Below are 24,813 nucleotides of genomic sequence, written 5' to 3'. Positions count from 1 at the left end.
AAGTTGGTGTGTTACTGCCTCTTATGAACCTGTCTCTTCCTTGATCAGCCACCAAATCCCCAAATTTATCACACCAACTCACATAAAGTAGGTACTCAAATAAGACACACAAGTATCAAATATGGTTTCCTGGGTATCCACAAACAACAGGAGAGAAAGCTCCCTGCTATTCAACAACAGCTCAGAGAAACTGAGGAGCTGACCACATCTGCTGAAGGGCTGGGGACCTATGGAAGGGCTCAGGAAGTATCCTTACACAGGGCAGAGAACTTCTCATGACTGCTGCACATGTAGGAAGTGGTCAGCTCCTTAGCAAAATTACACATTGGTCAAGATTTTCATCTGAACCCTTCCACATGAATGTCTCCTCTGAGGGAGTCTCTGTCTTTAAAGTTCCCACAGATAAAACCCGCCTGCAACAGCAAATCGGATTTGTGCCAGCTTATGTGGAACTAGTAAGGACCTATGCGAGCTCGTGGTTGAGAACACAAACTCTGGAGTCAGACCATCGAGGTGGAATCCCAGCTCTGTCACTTCCTAGATGTGAGACCCTAGGCAAACTGCTCATCTCACTATGCTTCAGTTCCCTACTTCATTACATTGTTGTAAGATTTGATGGGATACATTTTATGTGTTTCCTCAGAGTCTCTGGAACTTACTACCTCCTGAGCCATTGGCCGCTTTTGGAGACCCCTGTGGGTCACCGCTGTTGCCATCCCCAGAAGCCCTGGACTCTCCTGCCTGACTGCCAAGTTCTATCATTGCCTCAATTATCCCCATTGCAGTAGGATCTTCTGAAGCTCCAGAGCCTGGGGTTGGCCTCACTGACCAACCAGGGCTCGGATCCTCCCTCCATGGAAACACTTGGATGAAGATTCAAGCCACAGGCTGTGATATGTGGCCTGTTCAGAGGTTGCCGGAAAGGGCCAGATGACACAAACCAGAAGGGTAGAGAATTAGCTCCCCATGGGGAAAACTCTGCCCAAAGAGGGATGAAAAATGTAGAAAGACTGAAAAATTCCTCATCTTCCTTCCTGCCTTAGAAAGTTCTGAGGTACAGTCTTCTGGAGAAGATTCCTGTGCAGCTAAGTATCTGTCTCTTCTCCCCCTTACTGCCCTGAGACTGCACATAGCACTTGCCGCAGGCTCTGTTTTCCAGAGAAGGTAAGTTAAATCAGGATCGAAAGAACCAATACATGTAAAACACTCGGAACCTCACTGCCCAATATGGTTGCCACTAGCCACATGTGGCTGTTGAGCACATGGAATTGTGGTGAATAGTCTGAATTGAGATGTGTTCTTTTTTTTTTTTTTTTTTTTTTTAATTTTTGACAGGCGGAGTGGACAGTGAGAGAGAGAGATAGAGAGAAAGGTCTTCCTTTTGCCGTTGGTTCACCCTCCAATGGCCGCCGCGGTAGCGCGCTGCGGCCGGCGCACCGCGCTGTTCCGATGGCAGGAGCCAGGTGCTTCTCCTGGTCTCCCATGGGGTGCAGGGCCCAAGCACTTGGGCCATCCTCCACTGCACTCCCTGGCCACAGCAGAGAGCTGGCCTGGAAGAGGGGCAACCGGGACAGGATCGGTGCCCCGACCGGGACTAGAACCCGGTGTGCCGGCGCCGCAAGGCGGAGGATTAGCCTAGTGAGCCGCGGCGCCGGCTTGAGATGTGTTCTAAGTGTATAACACACACTGGAATCCAAATGCTTTGGACAAAAATATAAAATATCTCATCATTTATGTTGATTATATGTTGAAATGATAAGATTTTGAATATGATGAATTCAATAAAATATTGCAATTAATTTAATCTGTTTCTAGTTACTTTTTGAAGTGTTTACCAGGAAATTCTTTTTTTTTTAAAGATTTATTTATTTATTTGAAAGTCAGAGTTACACAAACAGAGGAGAGCAGAGAGAGAGAGAGAGAGAGAGAGGTCTTCCATCCACTGGTTCACTCTCCAATTGGCCGCAATGGCCGGAGCTGTGCCGATCCAAAGCCAGGAGCCAGGAGCTTCTTCTGGTTCTCCCACGTGGGTGCAGGGGCCCAAGGACTTGGGCCATCCTCTGCTTTCCCAGGCCATAGCAGTGAGCTGGATCGGAACTGGAGTAGCCGGGACTCGAACCGGCGCCCATATGGGATGCCAGCACTTCAGGCCAGGGCATTAACCCACTGCGCCACAGCGCCAACCCCTACCAGGAAATTCTAAGTCATATGTTGCTTCCATTATATTTTTATTGGACAGCTCTGACTTACAACTTAGCATCTTGTAAGCCCATAAAAAATGTTAGCTATTTTCATTTCCCAACCCAAGAAATTCTAGAGATTTGCTGTGAGGAAAGTCTGCTAATAAAGCCCAAGGATAAAAGAGAATGTGGGAACACAGAGGGAGATAGAGGAAAGGGGAAACATTTATTAAGTACCCGCTATGTTGCTAGGCACATTACACAAGGCCACTTCAAAAAGGATGTGGAAGAATGGGATGAAAAGACGAGTTTGTTTTGGTGCATAAAGAATCAAATGTGTCACCTCAACAGCCAGGGATGAAGCCAGGAGCCCAGAACGCAATCCAAGTCTCCTACACGGGTGGAAAGGATACAACTAAACATAATGGATTGCTTTTGGCAGCTACATGGTATCCCATCATATGTAACCAACATGTTTTACTTATCTATTCTCTGAGTAGCAAATACCTGCTTCACCTCTGACTCCTTTCTACTACTCATCATGCTTGAATGGCCACTGTCATATGTCTGCTTGATGAAGTTCATGTGGAATACATACTCAGGGGGGAACTTTCTGGGACATACCATATATGTAGTGTTAGTTTCAATGAGTGATGCCTGCTTCCTCTCCAAAATGAATACAGTTTACACACACTTGCCAAGCATGAAGCATGCATTTCTTTCCATCCTCACCAGAACTTGACACTACTCAACTTTCTACCTGAAACATGTCAAGTAGTAGCATATTATTTGAATTTATATTTCTCTGCATATTGATAAAAATGACATCTCTTTATATTTTTATCAGCCTTTCACAGTTGAGTGGAGGGTTTTTTGTTTTTTTTGTTTGTTTTATTTTTTTACTTTGTGACAGGCAGAGTGGACAGTGAGAGAGAGAGACAGAGAGAAAGGTCTTCCTTTTGCCGTTGGTTCACCCTCCAATGGCCGCCGCGGCTGGCGTGCTGCGGCCAGTGCACCACGCTGTTCCGAAGGCAGGAGCCAGGTGCTTCTCCTGGTCTCCCATGTGGGTGCAGGGCCCAAGCACTTGGGCCATCCTCCACTGCACTCCCGGGCCACAGCAGAGAGCTGGCCTGGAAGAGGGGCAACCGGGACAGAATCCAGCGCCCCAACCAGGACTAGAACCCGGTGTGCCGGCGCCGCAAGGAGGAGGATTAGCCTATTAAGCCATGGCGCCGGCCAGGTGGAGGGTTTTTGTAAGACCTGATGCCTGTAGTTGTGGGAAACAGAAGTATCTAACTTTTCAAAAGGGCTGGAATTTTGCATCTCAGAGAGAGAAGACAGTACAGATACTGGTTCTGCTTTCCCAACTATGCCAATGCTCTGGACTGACCGAACACACCAATGTTCTACAGATATAACTGCTCCAGGGCTTGGAGACATGCTTGTGCAATGAAATTTCATGGACCCAGGATTGGTATTGTGATAAAGCTGTCTCCCATTACATTTTGGGGCTGCTGTTGTAAGGTGAAACAAATGAGAATTGAGGTTGAAAGTCCTTATTATGCTCAAGCAAAGTAGGAATAAAATTGGGTACAGATACCGTACTTAGAATGTAATTTTTAAGTCTAATTTCTATTGACTTAATTGATAAGGGCAAGGGGTTTGGGATCATAACTTTACTTTTAATTTAGAAATTTGAGAACAGGAGAGGTTTATATTCAAATTTGGGCTATTTAATATTTTGATAATGTTTTATGCTACCATTTGGGTTTCTCACATACCTCTCAATGTGCCTGGCAATAATTTGACAGGGAAATAGAATAGGGAGTGAATGTGTAGCCTAGAATACAGATGTGCCTTGGTGCTAAGTTAATGGAAATAATATACCCTGTGTATGCATTTTTCAGATCCTTCGGATCCAAGAGAGCAGAAGTTCATTTCCACGGGGGGAGGTCAACACTGATAAATTTGTCATCGCCTTCCCCAAGGGGACAGTCACTGCAAAGTGTCCATCTAATTTTTTGGAGAAGAAAACGCTGGGCAATGTCAGAGAGAGCCTCCAGACCCGCCTTGTGTCCGCAGGAAGCAACACTGCCTGCTGGTCTCTGACTTGCCCACTAATCCCTGAGTGTAGTGGGGAGACAGGATCCGGTTGGTGAAGGTAAATTCATGGAACTGAGCATGCTCAGCTCAGGCCCTTCTGGGCTTTTTTCTTTCTCGCTCTTTCTCTCTTCTTCTACCATAAGGTAAGAAGGCTACTCGGAAGAAGATGCCAATGACTGTTCAGCTCTGCCTGGACATGGTTTATGAAATGAGACAAGTAGTAACAAGCCCAAAAGCTCTCAGATTCAAGTTATAGGCTCTATTCAGATTTTACTAGTAAAAAAATATTTGGTTTCCTATCTGGCTAACCCCTCAGTCTACTTCTCAGTTTGTTCCAAACTTGGGAGTGGTAGAAAGGAATATTATCTCTGGTCTTCTCCTCAACTTCAGCTCCCTGCATTTGACTTCTACTGAATTCTAGGCCCTTCTCAATATGTTGTCTGACTGACAGACTTTGTCAGTCCAAACCTACAAAAACATTTAATGACAATTACCAGAGACTCTTGCTCAAAACTTTTTTTTGGAATGATAAGTAACAGATGGCCTCAAATTAGTATCTGATGCCAGGAAAATTCACCTGCCAAGTCTGAGTAGTTACTCAGAGACACCCAGGGTCTCCAAAGGCAGACAAAGACCTAAGAGGTTACTGAGTCCTGACAAGCAGAGCTGCCACAGCCAGGAGTAGAGGCTGCTGGGGGGAAAGAATCTGGCCAGCAGGGCACAACTGGGAGAAACTCTAATTGGTGCAGGTGGAGTGGGGTAGTCTGTCAGAAAGCTCTTTGGTGGAGAAGGGTTGGAAAGGTGTGACCATCAGTAGGAACCAAGATGAAGGAGAAAGGTGTCGCTTATTTTCCTTCCTCCTTTTTGCAGCACAACCTCCCTCTGTCATGTGGATCACTGCTTTGTAATTAAAGAATAGTTGGATTATGAGAGTTATCAGTAAAACTTGGGGGCCAGCACTGTGGCATACCGAGTAAAGCTGCCACCTGCAGTGCCAGCATCCCATATGGTGCTGGTTGGAGACCCAGCTGCTCCACTTCCTATCCAGCTCTCTGCTATGGCCTGGGAAGGCAGTAGAGGATGGTCCAAGTCCTTGGGCCCCTGCATCCACATGGGAGACCCAGAAGAAGCTCCTGGCTCCTGGCTTCAGATCAGCACAGCTCTGGCCAGCGCAGCTCTGACCATTGCGGCCATCTGGGGAGTGAACCAGCAAACAGAAGACCTCTCTCTCTCTCTCTCTCTGCCCTTTCAAGTAAATAAATAAATAAATAAGAAAGAGAGAAAGAGAGAGAGGAAGAGAGGGAGGAAGGAAGGAAGGAAGGAAGGAAGGAAGGAAGGAAGGAAGGAAGGGGAAGGGAAGGAAGGAAGGAAGGAAGGGAGGAAGGAAGGAAGGGAAGGAAGGAAGGAAGGAAGGAAGGAAGGAAAGGGAAGGGAAGGGAAGGGAAGGGAAGGGAAGGGAAGGGAAGGGAAGGGAGGAAGGAAGGAAGGAAGGAAGGAAGGAAGGAAGGAAGGAAAGGGAAGGGAAGGAAGGGAAGGGAAGGAAGGGAAGGAAGGGAAGGAAGGGAAGGAAGGGAAGGAAGGGAAGGAAGGGAAGGAAGGGAAGGAAGGAAGGAAGGAAGGAAGGAAGGAAGAAAGAAAGAAAGAAAGAAAGAAAGAAAGAAAGAAAGAAAGAATTGATTCCCATAAAAAGAAAAGATTGATTCCCATAGTCAGCAGCAGGGGAGCACTGTATCTTGCAGTTTTCAATTCGATGACTGGAGGAGGGAGGTCAAAGGCTAAGGATGCAGAAGAGCAATTACCCCAGGAGAAACATCACTTGTATATTCAAGAAATGTCTAAGGGCAAAAGGAAATGAACTTGGAAAGTTTAAGAAAAAAACAAGAGAGGCCAGCACTGTGGCATAGTGGCTTAAGCCACCACCTGCAGCGCTGGCATCCCATATGGGCACCACTTCAAGTCCTAGCTGCTCCACTTCTGATCCAGCTCCCTACCAATGCCACCCGAGAAAGCAGCAGAAGATGGTTCAGGTGCTTGGGCCCCTGTGCCCATGCAGGAGATCCAAAAGAAGCTCCTGGCTCCTAGCTCCTGGCTCCTGGCTTCAGATCAGCCCAGCTCTGGCTGTTGTGGCCATTTGGGGAGTGAACCAGTGAATGGAAGACCTCTCTCTGTTTTTTCCTCTATCTCTCTGTAACTCTGCCTTTCAAAATAAATAAAATAAATCTTGAGAGAGAGAAAGAGAAAGAAAACCTAGAAAAAATTTGGATGGGAAAGATGATCACTCTTCCAATTTTCATACTTAAGGAAATGAACGTGTGTTTTGAAGACTTTCTTAAAGCATTGGCTTCTCAGCCAGACACTGTGCCACATCGCTGTGCAGGAACACTCCTACTTCTGCTGCCACCTGCCCAGCCTGAACTTGCCACCCTTCTTTGCCAGGTCAGCTCTCTCCTCTAGACGTAGGCCTGTTTTTCTTGACCCTCTAAATTGGGCTGAGGCTCCAATTCTGCCTTCCCAAACTGGCTTGTCTACTGCCTCACCAGTAATGTATACTCATGTTGACGGTTGATGTGCTTATGTCCCTCCAATTCCCTGATATTTTTCATCTTTTCCCCCATACCTCCACAGGATCTTACATACAGGGGGCTCAGTACATGTTTGCTGAGCTCAACTGAACCATATCATTGTACCTTCCCAGAATACTTTTCTTGGAAATCCTTCCAATTCCCCATGCCCGTGTGTAAGACTTCCAGGAATGGCAGCGTCTGCCAGTTTTCTCATCTTGTTTTACTAAGCCATGGAAATACTAAACAGCTCCCGGATTGGCAGTGAATGGTGAAAAGGATTCCCTATGGTTTTGAGATCATAACATGCCCCTCCTTTAATAGATTACTATTAATGATTTAGAACTCATATGCATTGAAATTTTAAAATATGTGGCTATCTTGGAGTATCATCACCAGCCCACAGTATAATTCTTTAAAACAACAACAAAACAGAGGTGGGCATTTTGGCACAGCGGTTAAGCTACCACTCAGGATGCCCAAATCCCATATCAGAGTGCCAGGGTTTGAGTGCTGCTTCCATTTCTAATTCCAGCTTCCTGCTAACATACACTCCAGGAGATAGCAGGTGAGAGCTCAAATACTTGGGTGACTGCCACCCACATAGGAGGCCCAGATTGAGTCCCAGGCTCATGGTTTTGACCTGGCACAGCCCTGGCTATTGGAGGCATTTAGGGTATAAACCAGCAGATGGGCAATCTCTCTTTCTCTTTCTTTTTATTTAAAGGAATTTATTAGTATATTAGATTATATATACATCTTTCTTTTAAATTATTTAAAAAACACAAAAAGTAGATTTACTGAGATATAATTTACATCCATAATTTTTAAAAGATTTATTTATTTATTTATTTGAGAGGCAGAGTTCCGGGGAGAGGGGCAGAGAGGTCTTCTATCTGCTGGTTCACTCCCCAAATGGCTGCAACTGCCAAGACTGGACCGATCTGAAGCCAGAAGCTTCTTCCAGGTCTCCCACATGGGTGCAGGGACCCAAGCACCTGGGCCATCTTCCACTGCTTTCCCAGGCCATCAGCAGGGAGCCAGATTGAAAGTGAAGCAGCCAGGACTCGAACCGGCACTCATATGGGATGCTGGCACTGCAGGCAGAGGCTTAACCATCACACCACAGTGCCAGCCCCACCATAAATTTCTAATACTTAATCAGAACCATATCTGACACCAAATTTGTTCATCACATTTAATGTGAGTTTGGTCAAATTATTCAAAAGCTGAAGATCCAGAGGATTTATGCTTTGGTCAAAATGAAGTACTGTGGTTGTAGCTATCAACAACATAGCTTTACATACACTGACGCCAGTTTTTAAAATATTGAACCCTACTTCACTTATATCTACAAGAGCTCAGCTTTCTAAAGCAACATGCAAAAGTCTAAAGATAGCTCTTTGACTCTGTCCTGTATCTTTGCTGCAGCTAGACAAAAATATATAATGTGTTTCTGGGGAAAGACTAATCGTATCCTAAAAGTACAAGCCTTTACAGCCACAGAAGTGGTCACATTATGCTCCAGTGTCCATGCATCTTGTGTGTTTATAGGTATCATTATGCTCTACATCCAGATTCCCTGATAATTTATAACCCTGATCACTAGAGCCAATGGTGCATGAATGGCATGGGATGTAATTTCTGGCTTAAAAGTGCACCTATCATCTTCATTGACTGGCGGGAGAAGGCATGTTGACAGCACTGGAATGTACTTCCTAGATGACTGGGTCATCAGAAACATCTTGAAGGAATAAAAACATCTGGCACCCTTTGTGCACACCAAGAATGGCATTTCTGGGGTGAGTGAGGTGCCCTTGGCAAGAGCAACCTTTTGTGCAGCTGATTTGAAAAGATCCTGACCACTGTTTATCTGAGCATTCCTAACTGCAAATGAAGTGCCAACTATGGCTGCCGACCACAAGACAAGTTCTTTGAAGTTGCTGGGTGCATTTCTTTGGTGTCCTCCTATTTACTGAAACTGACAGGCCTAACTGTGTCTATTCTTAATGCTGAATTCAAGCCAGGTTTTGCACTTGCCTGTGGAATGATGCTGATCATCTGCTCAGGCCACATAGCCTGTGTTGGGCAGGTCCTATAGAAAGAATTGCTTCCTAAAATTTCAGATGACATAGGACTGCACAATACATACTCTGGGGCACCCCATTTTCACCTCAAGCCCTGCTATTTAAAACCTGGGGAGAGAGAGACGAAGGGATATATATATGCAATGAATATCAGCCTGGGGCAACAATACAAGAGTGAACAAACTTGCTCTTGGATTTCTCTCTGTCCCAGCATTTTACATCATTTCCTTCCTTTTGCCCTTTCTCAACTCCACTGGTATCTGGTTGCTTCTGTAGCTCCCTATCATGATCCCCCAGTAGTTACTGCACTCTTCTGATCAAAGTCATTTACTCATATACACGCCATTGCAAGCCATGATCCCCTCTTTTCTTCCCCTCCCTCCATTCACACAAGCAGAACCACTTCTCCCTCCTCTGCACCATCACGGAGGTTTTTTTTGCATGCTGCTCTTTTCATGTTTCCTGTGTCACACTGCACTTCTAATATCTGCAAGTATCTCTCCACAGCTAGACTGTGAGCTTTTCTGAACATAGTGGTTGTATCTTATTCCTATCACATCTCTGGCACTGCAAGAGGTACATGCAGTAGGTGCCTGATGACCGAATGAATCGAGACTACAGAGAAATGGAGGGTGCAACTGAAATGGTAACTCGTCCACAACTTCCACAGGGCAGCAAGAGAGGGCGGCTGTGTGGATCTGGGAAGAAGTCAGGATGACTGTGGGCCAGGCAGCTGTGAAGGCCGCATTGAGGTCAGGAGACAAACAATGAAACTACAGAGTGAAGTTTAACAATTTTGTGCCATTCTTACGTCTTCAGAATATATCCCAGTGGAATTGTTTGAAAGTGCTTAAAATAAATATTTTTTCTGTGTGGTTATGTTGCTGATATTTATTTTGTAGTTATTTATTTGAGGGTCAGAGAGAAAGAGAGACGGACAGAGATCTCTCCTCCACTGGTTCAGTCACCAAATGCCCGCAGCAGACAGGGCTGGGCCAGGTCAAGCCAGGAACCAGAAACTCAATCCAAGTCTCTCTCAAGGGTGGCAGAGACCCAATGACTTGAGCCATCACCACTGACTCTCAAGGGTCCGCATTAGCAAGAAGCTGGAGTCAGGGGCCAGAGTTCAGAACTGAACACAGCCAATCTTAATCACTATGCTAAACACCTACTCCATGTTGCTGATAGTTTTATACCACTCTTAAGTGTCCCATTGATTTCTGTTTGTTTTTGGTTTTAAGATTTGAGGTTTTTTTTTAAAGATTTATTTGTTATTTATTTGAAAGGCAGAGTTACAGAGAGAGAGAGAGAGAGAGAGAGGTCTTCCATCCACTGGTTCACTTCCCAGATGGCCACAACAGCCAGCGCTGTGCCAATCTGAAGCCAGGAGCCAGGAGCCAGGAGCCAGGAGCTTCTTCTGGGCCTCCCACGTGGGTGCAGGGGCCCAAGGACTTGGGCCATCCTCCACTACTTTCCCAGGCCATAGCAGAGAGCTGGATCAGAAGTGGAGCAGCTGGGACTTGAACCAGTGCCCATATGGGAAGCTGGTACTGCAGGCGGCGGCTTTACCTGCTATGCCACAGCGCTGGCCCCAGTTCTGGGTTTTTTTTTCCCCCTCAATTTTCTGGTTTAACTTGATGCTTTAAATATGTCAACATTTCTATCTTTCAAAAGTAGAAATAAAGAGACATACTGAGAATAGTCTCATGTCCTGGACATCAGCCGTGCCCTGAGAAAGCCACCTGGAAGAAGCTAAAGCAGACAAGACACCTGCCTGTGGACCTCCCAAGAGGAAGCAGAACCCTCATGACTCTGGTCATCATTGTTCCCACTGCCTGATTTGCATAGAAAACTTTGGGTCTTGCAAAACAAGCCTAGCATCCACATTTAAAAAACATATCTATCTGGTTTTTATTTCCCTACTTCCTAATCCCTGAAACAGTTTATTCTATTTAAAAATACAGTTCAACTAATTTTTATTTTGAGTAAACTCACATTAAGCTTATTTCAATCTTTCCTAATCCCCATGTTGTTGATTTTCTTACAACTTTACCCTACTTCCTCTTCTTCCAGCATGCATTTACATTTTAATGATTTCATGTACTTATTTGAAAATATTTCTTGATCATCTTTATGTACCAGGCAGTGGTTCAGGTGCTGGGGGCACAGTGGAAAGCAAGATTTGGGTGAATTAGATCAGACATCTAGCAAACCCCTTTGGAAACTACATTTTTTAGAAATGTGGCTATCACTCAATATATGAATACACAGTCTGGCCATCAGAAGGAAGATTCTTCAGATCCTATCTGTAATCACTTTAACAGAGGGCTTACTCTGTATCAGGAATTATTTTAAGTTCTTTCTACATTTTAACCAATTTAATCCTCCCAAAGATGCTCCGAGCTGGGTCATTATAATCAGCTCCATTTTACAGATGAGAAAACGGAGGCTGAGCAAGCCTGAGTGAGTTCTCCAAAGTCCGTCAGGGGTGGAGCTGGCCTTGAACTCAGTCTGGCTCCAGATTGCCTTTCTCTGATCCCAGTGGGACTGAGGCCTCCTCAAGGTTTGCTTCTGACACAACGGAATTTAGAGCGGCAGGAGGCAAGCAGAGGCATTTTGGGGAAACAGAATTGTGTTCCACAGAGACCTGGCAATACATATTGCTGATTGGCTGACTGATAAGGATGGAATGGGGTTGCGAGAATTGCATACCCACATGAAATACACATGTGATCACGACCTTCCAGAAGTGACAGAAAATATTCAAACTATTTTTAGCTTTCATCCTCGTTCAGCCTTCACTTTCGATCTGCTGTCCTAGCAGAATCTTGCTCAGAATTGGCGATGGCTTTCCAGGGGCTAAATCAATGCTTGGACACAAACAACGCAGGAAGTAGAGATGTATCTACACACAAAACCCCTCAACCTTTTTTGTGGATGTAGGAACTGAACTTCAGAAAGATTAAATAAGATTTGCCAAAAGCCACAGATCCGGGACGGTTTAACATCTTCTAGAGTGCCTAATCATTCCTGAAGACAAGTAGACCCCCTGTCTTGGACTCCAGGCATATGACACAGATCACAGCGGGGAGCCTGTTAGAAATGCAGAATCTCTCAGCGTCTACCCCAGACCTACTGATTTGGAATCTGCATTGGACCAACACCCCACAGGTGACCTATATGAATATTAACATCAGATAAGTGCTGGCACACTCACCAATTTCATTTTCTAGGTATTTCTCTTGCAGAAAGAGGAGCTGTGCATTCTACATTAGTTACAAATAACATTCATCTCTTGAAACATATATTATTCTAAGCCTCACATGGAAATTTAACCTAAAATTATCTTCCTCACACAAAACAACCGTCAGCTTGTTTTTATGACAGATCTAGATCTTGGAAGACCTAGATCTTGGAAGACCAAGTCATTCTTTGGTGAGCAGGTATTAAGACTTCAGATGTACAAAACAATGTTTCTTATGACACCCACAAAGAAATGGCCAATGGCTCCCATCTTTGCAGTGACTCATACTAGTCTCCTTCCTTCACAGCTGGTGAATTACCTTTCCCAAGTCATAACAAATCCCTTTAGCATAAGCAGCCCAACTCCTGCCTCGGTTAACACAAAGCAAGCAAAATAGTAACAACAGCTACCACTTATAGGGTTCTTCCAATATGCCCAGTGCTATTCTGAGAGCTTAATGCATAAAAAGGCACTTAAAGCTCATAGAAATCAAAATATTTTATGGATGAGGAAACTGAGGCACAAAGAGATTAAGTGGCTTAGCCAAGGCCACACAGCTAATTCATAATGGGGACTCTAACCCAGGTAGCCTGTCTCCAGTCCACACTGGTAACTATGGGACCATGTTGCCTCTAGAAATCTAAACTAAGGCCGCCCAAGTGGCACTTCTCCTGAAAATGCTCTCCTAGTAAAGGCTAATAATTGCTTATGAGAACATAATTCCCTTCAGAGAATTTACCAGACAAAAAGAAATAACAGAGGCCCGCAGCTGCCAAGACGTTGGTTTACAAAGTTAAAACATTACTTCTGCTCTCTAATCCTTGATTGCAAGACCACATGGTCTGTTGCTTGAAAGTACTTTCAAATGCCCTTCTGCCTCTAATTGGAACCGGCTCCAACCTTACAATTGCCTTGTGTTTGCTATAAATGAAAAGCAGTTGTAAACTCAAGGGGTTCGTGATATTGCTGGCTTTGCTTATCTATTAAGTCACTGGTCTGATTTCTCCTTTTAGCTGCAGACAGCTCAAGTCTTCTCTAAACGAATTCATATGGGTAATTCCAAAATGCACAAGCAGGCCAAGTCCTGTGCTTGGGTTGCAATGGAAGAGGAACCTCCCGCCCTCCACCCTTCACCTCAATAACCCTTGAAGGCATGGTCCTGGGGCCCCAGAGTCCCGGGAACACAGAAGGGAAACCAGCACGAGGCACAGTGGGCAGCTTCCCATCCGCACTGGTTTGGCTCCCCTTAGCCTCACCGCCTGAAACCACACCCAGCAATGCCCTTTGGCCTGACACCAGGAAGACCTCCCAGGATCTGAGCTCTCCTTGTGGTGCTGAGCAGAGAAGGGCAGTCCGTGCCCAAAGCTTGGGAAAATAGAAATGGGTCACAGAAATGACAACAAAGGGTCATTTCCAACTTCAAAGTAAACAGCATGCCTGACAGGGACGTGGGCAGCGTCAGATGCACTTCATAAGGAGCAATCTGTGATGTGTTTTTCCTCCAGTTATTCTGCTTGCACTGGAAACACAAATCAAAATAATACACATATCTAGGCATACTAGACCCAAAGAACTGTGCTTATAGTGCAAGAAAAACAAAATCTCTGGTAAGTCCCAGCCAATAATCACAAGCAAACTGTTAACACGCGTGTAACACGTTGCATTGAGTAGCCAGTCAGTAGCCGCCATCAAACCATTGTCCCTATGGGGACATAGAAAAAATATTTATATCAAGTTGTGTTTCAAATAGTTTTTTTTTTATTTGACAGGTAGAGTTATAGACAGTGAGAGAGAGACCGAGAGAAAGGTCTTCCTTCCGTTGGTTCACTCCCCAAATGGCTGCCACGGTCGGTGTGCCGCGCGGATCCAAAGCCAGGAGCCAGGTGCTTCCTCCTGGTCTCCCATGCGGGTGCAGGGACCCAAGCACTGGGCCATCCTCCACTGCCCTCCCGGGCCACAGCAGAGAGCTGGCCTGGAAGAGGAGCAACCGGGACTAATACTCGGCGCCCCAACCAGGACTAGAACCCGGGGTGCTGGCGCCGCAGGCAGAGGATTAGCCAAATGAGCCACGGCGCCAGCCTCAAATAGTTTTAAGTGCTGACTGTTCCCTGGGAGAACAGCAAAGTTCTCCTAATGTCCTGAGGCTCTCAACACCAGGTACAATGTATGTTGCCCAGTGTCAAGGCTCCTCCTACATCCCTTGGATCCCATTTCACCGCGTTATACCCACCAACCCAAAGCCAACGGCCATAACCAATGCCTGCTGGGTATCAGGAGAGCTCAGCTCTCTTGCATCGTGTGCGTCTGAAAAGTCTGAGGCACACTGATCCTCCAGAGGAGGTTAAAGCCAACCTCCTCAGGATTGTGCCTGAGATGCCTCCATCGCCCGGCCTCTCTCCTACTTCATCCTGGTTTCTTTTACTGTTCCACTGGGAGCACTCCCTTAAAAATCACCTGCATGGGAATCCACATCTCAATGTCTGCTTCCAGGAAACCCTACCTCAGAGAGCAGGCTCCCCAGCTCGGTCTGGCCTCAGCCTGGTTGGCATGAGGCTCTCTAGCCTCCTGGGCAGCAGTTCTGGTGCACAATTAGCATAATACTTGCACATGTTTTGGTAATCCTTCACCAAAATTGATCTTATTTGACCAAAAAGATGGAACCCTGAAGAGTATAAATAGTATGAAGTCTCAGCTGAGAAGAATGTACAGCATGCTGTGAATGGGTCAAATAGGTTCATTTCTATAACACAGTAGTACACTTTCGTTACCAAGTTGGGCATGAACACATAATCTTGCTGAGTGGAGTTGGTCTTGCTTTTTGTTTGTTTCTTAAAGGTGGCGATCTTACAGTACCAAGGAGCTATAACACAAAGCATAAAACTGCACTGTAAGTGAAAGAAAGCAATTAGGCTAAATATGTAAGATAGTGAGGTATGGCTTCAAAGTGGCTTTTTGACCAAATTCTTTCCAGGAGCTTCCTTTCTTGTCCTTTACCTAATACAGACAAATCTCTGGGTTCCCTCTGGTTGCACTTATCCTGACACCTATGAAGCAAGTCCATCCCGCGGGGCATGAACAATGACATACCCAGTGAGAGCTGACGGCCCAGAGGGGGCCAGCCTTATGTCACCGCACACCTCAGATTTCAGAGACACATGACAACATGGCTGACCTTTATTCCCAGGGCCTCTCCAGAAATGACAGCAACGGTCACACCATCCTTACTGGGCTTAGGGATATCTTCATTTTTCAGTTCTTGGTACTGAGGCTCCACCATCTTCTCAGAGCTCCTCAAGTTAACCCACAGTTGCAAGCCATGCGCTGGCTCCTCCGAGCAAGGCATCTCAGCATGCAGAATACCCCGGCCCGCCGTCATCCACTGCAAACACCAAACCAAGAACATTGTAATCCAAGGGCAGGCATTTGGCCTAGCAGTTAAGGTGGCACTTGGGACACCCATGTCCCACATCAAAGTGCCTGGCTCCTCTCTGTTGCAGCTCCCTGTTAATATGCTCCCTGGGAGGCAGCAGGTGATGGCCTGAATAGTTGAGTCCCTGTCACCCACGTGGGAGATGGATTAAGTTCCAGGTTCCTTGATTTGGCCCCAGTTGGGGGCCCTTGTAGGCATTTATGGAGTGAACCAGTGAATGGAAGCATTCTTTCTCAAATAAATAAATAAAAGATGTTTGATGTGTAATCTAGTTCTTAATAAGTCAGGACAACTACAACACCATCACTAACAAGGGCATCTTACAGGTGCTGCTGTTGGAATCCCTGGGCATCTAGAGAAATAATAAACACCAATGACAATTGCTGGAGCCCTTTTCACTTCTCCAAATGCTTCCCAAGCTTCCTTATTTGAAATAAATGCATTAGAATCATAATTCTTGAAAACAGAAAAACCCCCTTTGATAGCCTTGAGTCTTAGACCAAGCTCTGAGATGAGAGTCAGGCAGTTAATATGTCATCATCTTGAAAAACAAAACTTAGGAAGTGAAGAAAAAAAAAACAGTATAAAACAAGGGGATAAGCCAAGCAGCAAAGCTGTCGCAACAGAATCAGCCAACAGGGAGCTCTGGAGTTGGGATCAGCTTGAGGCAAGATGACCATGCTTCCTATCTCCACATCAGCAAATCGCTAACCGTGGCCACCCCCAAGTAGGAAGCAAAACCTTAGGAGAGGCAACTTTCTGCTCCCCAGGACAGTTCCCAGGGAGGTAGGCAGCAGTGAGCCATCAGCAGCCAGCATTCCCAGCGGCTGAGGATACAAGTGTGCGTCTGAATATACATGTAGAAGCCCTAGGATCCAAGGCACTGTAGACGGTTTATGTGTACCTCTGCCTGCTCAATTCTAGTGTTGGAGCCCTCACTACTTGAGAACTAGTTAATGCCCATACTTGTGCAGATTCTTCAAATGTTTACTTACTCTTTTGTGAACCCCAGACACTAATCTCCAAATCTGGGAATGAAGATATGAAACATGATAGATGTGCCTCCTGCTTGCCTGGCCTTGAGTTCTCCCACAGAAGGTCCCGAAACAAGGACTAACCTGCAGGTGGCTTACTTGGAAAGTGATGCAGACAGCACAAGGGAGCGATCAGAGTGAGTTAGGCAAGGGAGAAGGTCAAAGAGGGGTGTTCATAGCAGGTTACATCCATGAGCACCTGTGGCTCAATCCCACTGGGAACCACATAGATACTTATAGAATTGTTGAATGGAGAAGAGGGGAAGCTAGGATATTTAGGCTCCAATTTCCATCCCTTACTGACCGAGTTCCCCTGGGGGTGCTAAATCCCAGCACAGCTGGGCTGCCCAATATGTGGGCTGGAGAAAGCCCTCAACCAGAGCAGCAGCAGGTCCGTGAGAGGTGGGCCAAGGGGTCACGAGTCAGGCCACTGACATTTTCTGCATAGTCCACACGGGGAGAAAAACCCTTACACAAAATAAGGACTGACACTGTGATTGTGCTTGGCGTCACACGAAAAAGCCCGCCAAGTTCAAAGCAGCCTACCCAAGGGTTCAGCATTTGCACTGAGACTCAAAGAGTAGGAACTGAGCAAAGGAAGAAGAGCCCATACAGAGTGAACAACATTTGAAAAAGGCACTGGGATAAAATGAACATTATTTGTTCAAGGATCTGAAAGAAGGCACATTTTAGAGATTCTTTCATTCACAAAGTCTAAATAAGTTCCCTCTATCTTCCACTTGATAAGACTGATTACACTTTCTAATGTAGGGGTTGGCAAACTATAGTCCAAGGGCCAAATCTAGCCTGTTACTTGTTTTGGTAAAGGTCTGCTAACAAACCTAGAAAATGTTGATTACCATGATTTCATCAGCATACTTCATACACATGTACTGCAATGCCATGCTGTACTCCATAGATAGACACAATTATTATTAATAAAAAATTAAATAGACAAAAAGCATGTACTGGTACAGAGCTATACCCATTCACTGACATGCTGTCTACGGCTGCTTTCATGCTACAATGGCAGAGCTGAGCAGCTTCAGCCGAGTCCATGTACCTGCGAAACCTGACATTTACTCTCTTGCCATTATAGAAAAGAATTTGCCAACCCTCATTCTAATGGAATATAAAGTAGCTCAGCATGCTGCACATCTTCTATCTGAAAACAGCTACTGCTGTTCTTCAAGGACATTCTCCCATTTTTAAGCATTTTCCTGTTGTGTTAACAGTTCATCTCTCTGTATCGACAATGCCTCAGTTATCCTTTTTAGATATATCCTAGTTTGACAATACATATCTTCAAAAAGTTCATGGAGATGGCATATAATACAAACACTATACATGGATTTCAAAAAACTTTGGCACCAAAATAAAAGTATCTTTTAATTCCATTTTCTATACACTTTCTGAAGCATCCTCCTATCTTTATTAAAATGGCCCACCCATTGGATTCTAGGTCCATAATCACCATTTACTCATTCTGAGGCTATGGGTATTTTGTTTTAACCTTTAAATCTCCAGTCCCTCATTTTTAAAATGAGATAAAAACATAACACTTATTTCAAAGAGACCATGCGATATGAAGGTGCTACATTAACTGAAAGACACTGCAATCATTATCCTGACCAAATGTTCAGTTATATGGTACAAGATACGGTGCGCAGCTCCGCACGGGGAAAGCTGCTCTCGCGGGCTGATCGTGCAGATGGCAGGAGTCATCATTTCCATGCTCAGGTCACCCCCACTCATCGTGTGTGTGTGTGTGTGTGTGTGTGACTCCAAAAAGTACCTGATACAGAGTTCAGACTTACCAAATTGGCAAAAACCCAAGTGTTTCCTGGGGATTTTAACCATAACACATCTCCGACAAGACTAGGATGGTGGAGGGATTGCGTCTTTGTCTTAAGTGATAACGTCTAACTCTGCAAATCAGTGGGAAGCGAATTATCTAAAATGCAGCACACAGGTCCAGAAAGACGAGTGCTGAAGCAGTCCCTGAATTTAGCAACTGGGACGTCAGGACTGGTCACTACCTGAACAGCTTCAGTGAGGCTTTGGAAGGAGAGTGCTGAGAGGCCCGCCTTGATTTCAGTGAATGGAGGACAAAATGGAAGATAAGGAAGTCAATGCAGTGAGAGCTCGAAAGTGATTAAGGGTCAGGAAAAGTATGAGATCGGAATATGAGAGACCTGTGCAGGTTTCCAGGCTGAGTGGATGGAACCATAGAAAGGGAGTGGTCAAAGACATAATGGAGGGAAGGCGGAAGCCTGGAAATGGGTGGGATCAAGCATGACATCCGAAGGCGACTACGATCAGCAATTCCTTGTCCTTGGTCATACCTGCAGATCTCCGGGGTTCAATATCCCAAAGTGTCCACAGAAGTCTTCATGGGCCATGCTGCCCCCTTCCAGGAGGTAAGATACCTTTGAAAAAATCAAAGTAAAAACTAGGTCCTTCAAAAAATTAATTAGTTTTTTCTTATGAGGGGGACTTCTATCAAATTGTGAGTTCCTTATATATTCTAGATATTAACCCCTTATTATGTGTCCATTTCAGGAGCATATATACTAATATTGGAACCCCTTATTGTCATATGGTTTGCAAATATTTTCTCCTACTCCAGTTTGAATCAACAGCTATAAGAAAAAGTATTCAACATTACTAATCATCAGAGAAATGCAAATCAAAACAACAATGTGATATCACCTCACACCTATTCAGATAGCTCTATAGTTTGAGTACTTGTCCCACAGAACCCAGGAGTTTAGTCTTCAAGGTCTTACATTAATAGCACTGAGAGGGTGGAAATATAATCCAATTAATGGCATTGAGAAGTAGGGCTTTGGTAAATAATTAGATTGGATCAGGTTGTGAGGGTGGAGCCCCATGATTCAACCACATGGATATAGAGACACAGACTGACACACTCACTCCCTGTCTCTTGCCATGTGATGTCATGTGCTTCCTTGGGGCTCTACTAGCAAGAAGGTCATTACCAGATGCTAAATTAATGGAGCTCACTCAGTCTTGGACCATGAGCCAAAATAAGTCACTTATCTTTATAAAGTTAGCCTGCCTCAGGCATTTCTTTATAGTAACGAAAGGCTGACTAATACAGACGGCTATTACCAAAAAGTCAAAGGATAAGTTTAGATGAGGATATGTAGAAGAGAGAACCCTTATACATTATTGGTCATTTTGTAAATTGGTGCAGCCATTATGGAAAATAGTATGGAGGTCCCTAAAAAACTTTAAAAACTAAACTATCATATGATCCAATAATCCTACTTCTTAGTAGATTTCTAAGGAAAATAAAATCATTATCTTGAAGAGATATCTGCAATCTCATGTTCACCGCAGTATTATTCACAAAATCCAAGATACAGAAACAAGTGTCGGTAATAGATAAAAGGATAAAGAAACGGTGGTGTGTGTGTGTGGGTGTGTGTGTGTGTGTGAGGAGGAGGAGGAGTAATAGTAGCAGTAGTAATAGAATATAATTCAACCATAAAAAAGAAGGCAAATCAGCCATTTGTGATAGCATGGATGAACCTGGAGGACATTATGCTAAGTGAAAGTGAAATATGCCAGGCACAGGAATACAAATACTCCTTCATCTCATTCATAGAAACAGAGAGTAGGAGGATGATTATCATCAGGTTCCATCAGGGGGATGGAAAGTGGGGAGATATTGGTCAAAAAGTGTAAACTCGAAGCTATAAGATGAATAAATTGTGAAAACCTGATGTAAAGGATGGTGACTAGAGTTAATAATAATGTAATATAGGGCAAGCATTTGGCACGGTCATTAAGATACCACTCAGGACACCCACATCACATCACATATGGGGAGTGCCTAGATTCCAGTCCCTGCTCCACTTTGATCCAGGATGCCTCCCAGCTCCCATGTGAGTTCATGAGATGTCTTTACCAGAATTTCAAATAAGCACCCCTCGCTCCCAACACACAGCCCTGAGCATGCCAGAGGTCACAGCCAGGTGAGAGAAGTCCCTACTTCCCCCTCAGCCAGGTAGACAATGGCCCTGCCACAGCAGGCCCCCAGGGCACTGGGTCAAAGAGGCAGCTCCTGCCCAAACAGCAGCGACCCCACTCCCAAGGCCTTTCTGATTCATGAAATTCACAGGGGACATTTCTGTTACCAGGGCCACAGATTCACTAGGTGCTCAAACAGTGTGTGTGAAATATGTCGGATGACCCCATATACCTTAAAGTCAGCTTTTCCAGGGGTGTGTCCTTCCTACATCTCAAAGTGGAAAGAACTTCTGTGCTGTTCAATAGTGCAACCACTATTGACTCTGCTTTAACTTAAATCAATTAAAATTCGATAACGTTTGGGGCCATCATTGTGGCACAGTGGGTTAAGCCGCTGCCTGTGACACCAGCATCCCATATGGGCACCAGTTAGTGTCCCTGCTGCTCCACTTCCAATCCAGCTCCCTGCTAATGTGCCTGGGAAAGCAGTGAAAGATGGCCCAAGTACTGAGGCCCCTATACCCATGTGGGAGAGCAGGAAGACGATCCTGGCTCCTGGCGCTGTGGCAGCCATTTGGGGAGTGAACCAGTAGCTGGATATCTCTGCCTCTCCCTCTCTCTCTCTGTAACTCTGCCTTTCAAATAAATAAAATAAATCTTTTTACAAATTCAACAATATTTAAAACCCCTTTCCTTGGTGGCAGCAGGCACATTCTGAGTGCTCACAGCCCATGTGCCTCCTGACTACCAGAAGGGATCCCACAGATTACAGCAGAGTTCCATCTTTACAGAAAGTCCTACTGGACAGCACAGATCAAAATAAATATATTTGACAATCAGCAGTCAGCTATGGCAGGAATTTAGTGTGGGTGGAAAAGGCTTCCAAGGACCCTCTGCCACCACAGTACCCCCTGACAAGACAAAATGTGTACCTCCTACAAAGCACAAGAAAATCGAGCCTCTGTTACTTCATGATTTCACTAAAAGGAAAAAAAAAGCAACTCTAAAATTCTGGCTTTTAAGGCTATTGTGTCTATTCTTGCAAATACCGAAAAGATATCAGACACATCCTGAGAATGGATTTTTAATTACCTTGGGGACATACTAATATTGCTATTTGAAATACACAATTTACACTACAGTTTAAAATGTGGGTCAGGATACAGGCTCTCTTTGAACAACCTATTTAGATTTTGATAATCTGTTTTACTCATTTTGTACCCTTTTAGGAAATCCATTTGTAATTCCTATAAGAAATATTAAGCAGTCTAAACAGTTTTGAAAAGTGTATGAAAATCATTTTTAACTTCAAACCACGTGTGCTCCCCACCTCAGGCTTAAGGATGACAGCTTCTAACGATTACATTATTGGGTGAATCTTTTGTACTTTAGTCCACTGTTTTCTTTGATGCTCACTGTGTTCATCCTTTTCAGTATTGGAAATTTCACTTCAAAATTGTATTAGCCATTATTAAACGAGTGAACCAGAAAACACAATCTATGTTTCAAATCCCAACATCTCTTATTATTACATATTCAGACCTAATTTTCATTCAAATACAGGAGAGGCTTCAAAAAGTTCATGGAAATGGAATTATAAGACTATTTTGGCACAAAAAATTTTGAAATCATAGCTTTTTCAGAATTCACATTTCCATGAACTTTTCGAAGACCCCTTGTGTTAACGACTGAAATAAGTATTTAAAAAGAATGAGTAACGTTTTTTATCAAGAAATTACAACTGCCAAAAACTACAAAAAGAAACAGATGAAAATGTTAAGAGAGAAGAGAAACAAAAAAATACGCTCAAGAGATAAAACATTTATAAAGTTCTCATCATATGCATCAGCCATTGCTGTTTTACACAAACAAAATTGTCACTGCCTCCTCCAAACAAAAATCCATCAAAATTATTAAGGCCATATTGTTTTCATAGTCTATGATTTTGCTTTATCCTAAAGTATAAAAGGCAGGCCTACCTAGCCTTTTAATCTGAAAGTTATCTTCCAACATGGTACTTAGGACATTGTAGAACTTTGGTGAATATTTATTCAATGAATTCATAAATAGATGTTGTTGGGGAAGTTATATTCTTAATTTATTATTTTAAAATTATTGTCAGAGACTTTATATTTGTGAATTGATAATCTTATAATCATTTCCCAACAACACAAGTGTATAGGAAAAATATCATTGCAGGCATTTAGGCAATGACTTGACAGCTGGGAGCACTCTCACTATCTGTCTCTTTGCTTCTCAAATAAAAATCTACAAAAATTTAAAGCGATATAAATCTCCATTTGTTAACACATTAATATGAACTAGTACTCAAACAGTACTTTACACTTTGTGTTTCGGTGTGGGTGCAAACTGTTGAAATCTTTACTTAAAATATACTAAATTGATCTTCTGTACATAAAGATAATTGAAAATGAATCTTGAGGTGAATGGAATGGGAGAGGGAGTGGGAGATGGGAGGGGTGCGAGTGGGAGGGAAGTTATGGGGGGGGGGGAATGCACTGTAATCCAAAAGCTGTACTTTGGAAATTTATATTTATTAAATAAAAGTTAAAAAAAGAAATATTGCCTTAAGAAAAAAATATGAAATATTATTTAATCAAAAAGTAAGTTACCAAACAACAAATCTATTTAAAAGGATCAACTGCAACAGTGTGTTTGAATGAGTGCATTTAAACAAAATTGTAAAAAGAATCATAATTGTATCCAGTCACTGTTAGCATGCAGAGGCACAGATGGACACATGGGATGTGAACAGTGGTCACCTCCAGATGGTAGAATTGCAAGCTAGGCTTTGGTACCTTCTTTACACTTTTCTGATAGTGTGACTTTCCTGCAGTAAGTCATTTACTTTCCTTTTTTATTAACAGAAACAACTTTTTTTACAGTGGATAAAAAAAGATTCTGCTTCTAGTCAATGAGTGAAAATGGGTGATGCTTTATTCTACATAGACACTGGTGAATACTATTTGTTCCCTGCTCAGGTGAACTGGGGCTGGACAGGAGGGCAGTGAGATCTGACGAGGAACACGAAGAACAAGTCTGTATTATATGTGAGGACACTGTAGCTCCAACTTCAACATGCGTTGCTCGGCGGGAAAGACCCATAATTTTTACAGAGTGCACTCAAGTCAGAATAGAAGTGAAACATTTAGGATCTACAACAAAACTTAAACGTTTAAGGGGACAAATAAAAAGCTTCCAAACTCCCAACAACCAGCTAAACTGTGAAGAATGGTGTCTACAATAGCTTTCCATTTTCTGATACACATGCATTTCTAATTAAAATAATTGCAAAGAAAGGCAATTTCCATGCTGTTGGGACTGAAACTCCCCTCTGAATTCTCAACGGGGTCCCTTTCAAATCATATTCATTTCCATCCCCAAATATTTTTCAGTTATCTAAGCCTATGGGCTTTCAAGTTGCTAACAATCAAAAAAAATATGTCAGGGAACCTTAAAAAGTAAATTGTGGTGAATATGATTCATTTAAAATTGAAAATGTAAGCAGACATCGAAAGGGTTTTTTTTTTAATGGTTTCAGGGAATGATTTCAACACGGTTTCTGAAGGATTGGGAAGACAGTTATCATTCCCTTTCCTCTACTTCGGCAGTGTGGATGTTCTTTTTCCTGGTCATATAAAAGTAAGCATCATTTTCCCCAACCTAAATACTGAAAAATCTGAATTAGAGAAGTCTGACCAAGGAAGCCTTACTGAATGCATAATGCCTACCTTTTACTGCTGAAAGCAAAACCTATACTTTTAACCTCTGGTGTATGTGGGGTGGGGGAGGGAATCAGAAACCACTAACCTTTTATTTATCATAATATTTTATTTTATTTATTTATTTTTGCTAAATGCTGCAAATTCTAGACTGAGATCTTATGTATCAATTAGTGTTTGTAGAGGATTTTTCCTAACTCCAACAGTACTTCTGAGAGCTGACACAATCCAGATGATTTTTAGGGCATTACATAATGGCAAACACCTGGAGAGCTGTCGTGGGTGGTTGACGAATTGTGAGTGTTATGTTCAAACTCAAGAGTTGCATGTGTCTAATTAAATAAGAAATCTGTAATCTGAAACAGGTGTTTTCTTAAAGCTTCTTGGTCTCACTTCCTTCTTTCCTCCTTCTAGTCCTTTCCATAAATCTTT

General features: G+C 43.6%; 1 protein-coding gene across 3 annotated transcripts in view; it reads right to left on the bottom strand.

Annotated features, from left to right (window-relative positions):
- Positions 1-24,813, bottom strand: part of PIR (pirin) — a 93,940-nt gene that overhangs the window by 47,975 nt on the left and 21,152 nt on the right. For all 3 annotated transcript variants that reach the window (XM_062182899.1, XM_062182900.1, XM_062182898.1), the window contains 2 exons: positions 18,985-19,068; positions 15,348-15,554 (listed from right to left, as the gene is read on the bottom strand). In XM_062182899.1, the coding sequence (XP_062038883.1) occupies positions 15,348-15,554; positions 18,985-19,068 (291 nt within the window). The remainder of the gene's footprint in view (positions 1-15,347; positions 15,555-18,984; positions 19,069-24,813) is intronic.

Source organism: Lepus europaeus, chromosome X (genome assembly GCF_033115175.1).
Source record: "Lepus europaeus isolate LE1 chromosome X, mLepTim1.pri, whole genome shotgun sequence".
NCBI classification, from domain to species: domain Eukaryota; kingdom Metazoa; phylum Chordata; class Mammalia; order Lagomorpha; family Leporidae; genus Lepus; species Lepus europaeus.
This window is presented reverse-complemented; position numbering and strand designations above follow the sequence as displayed.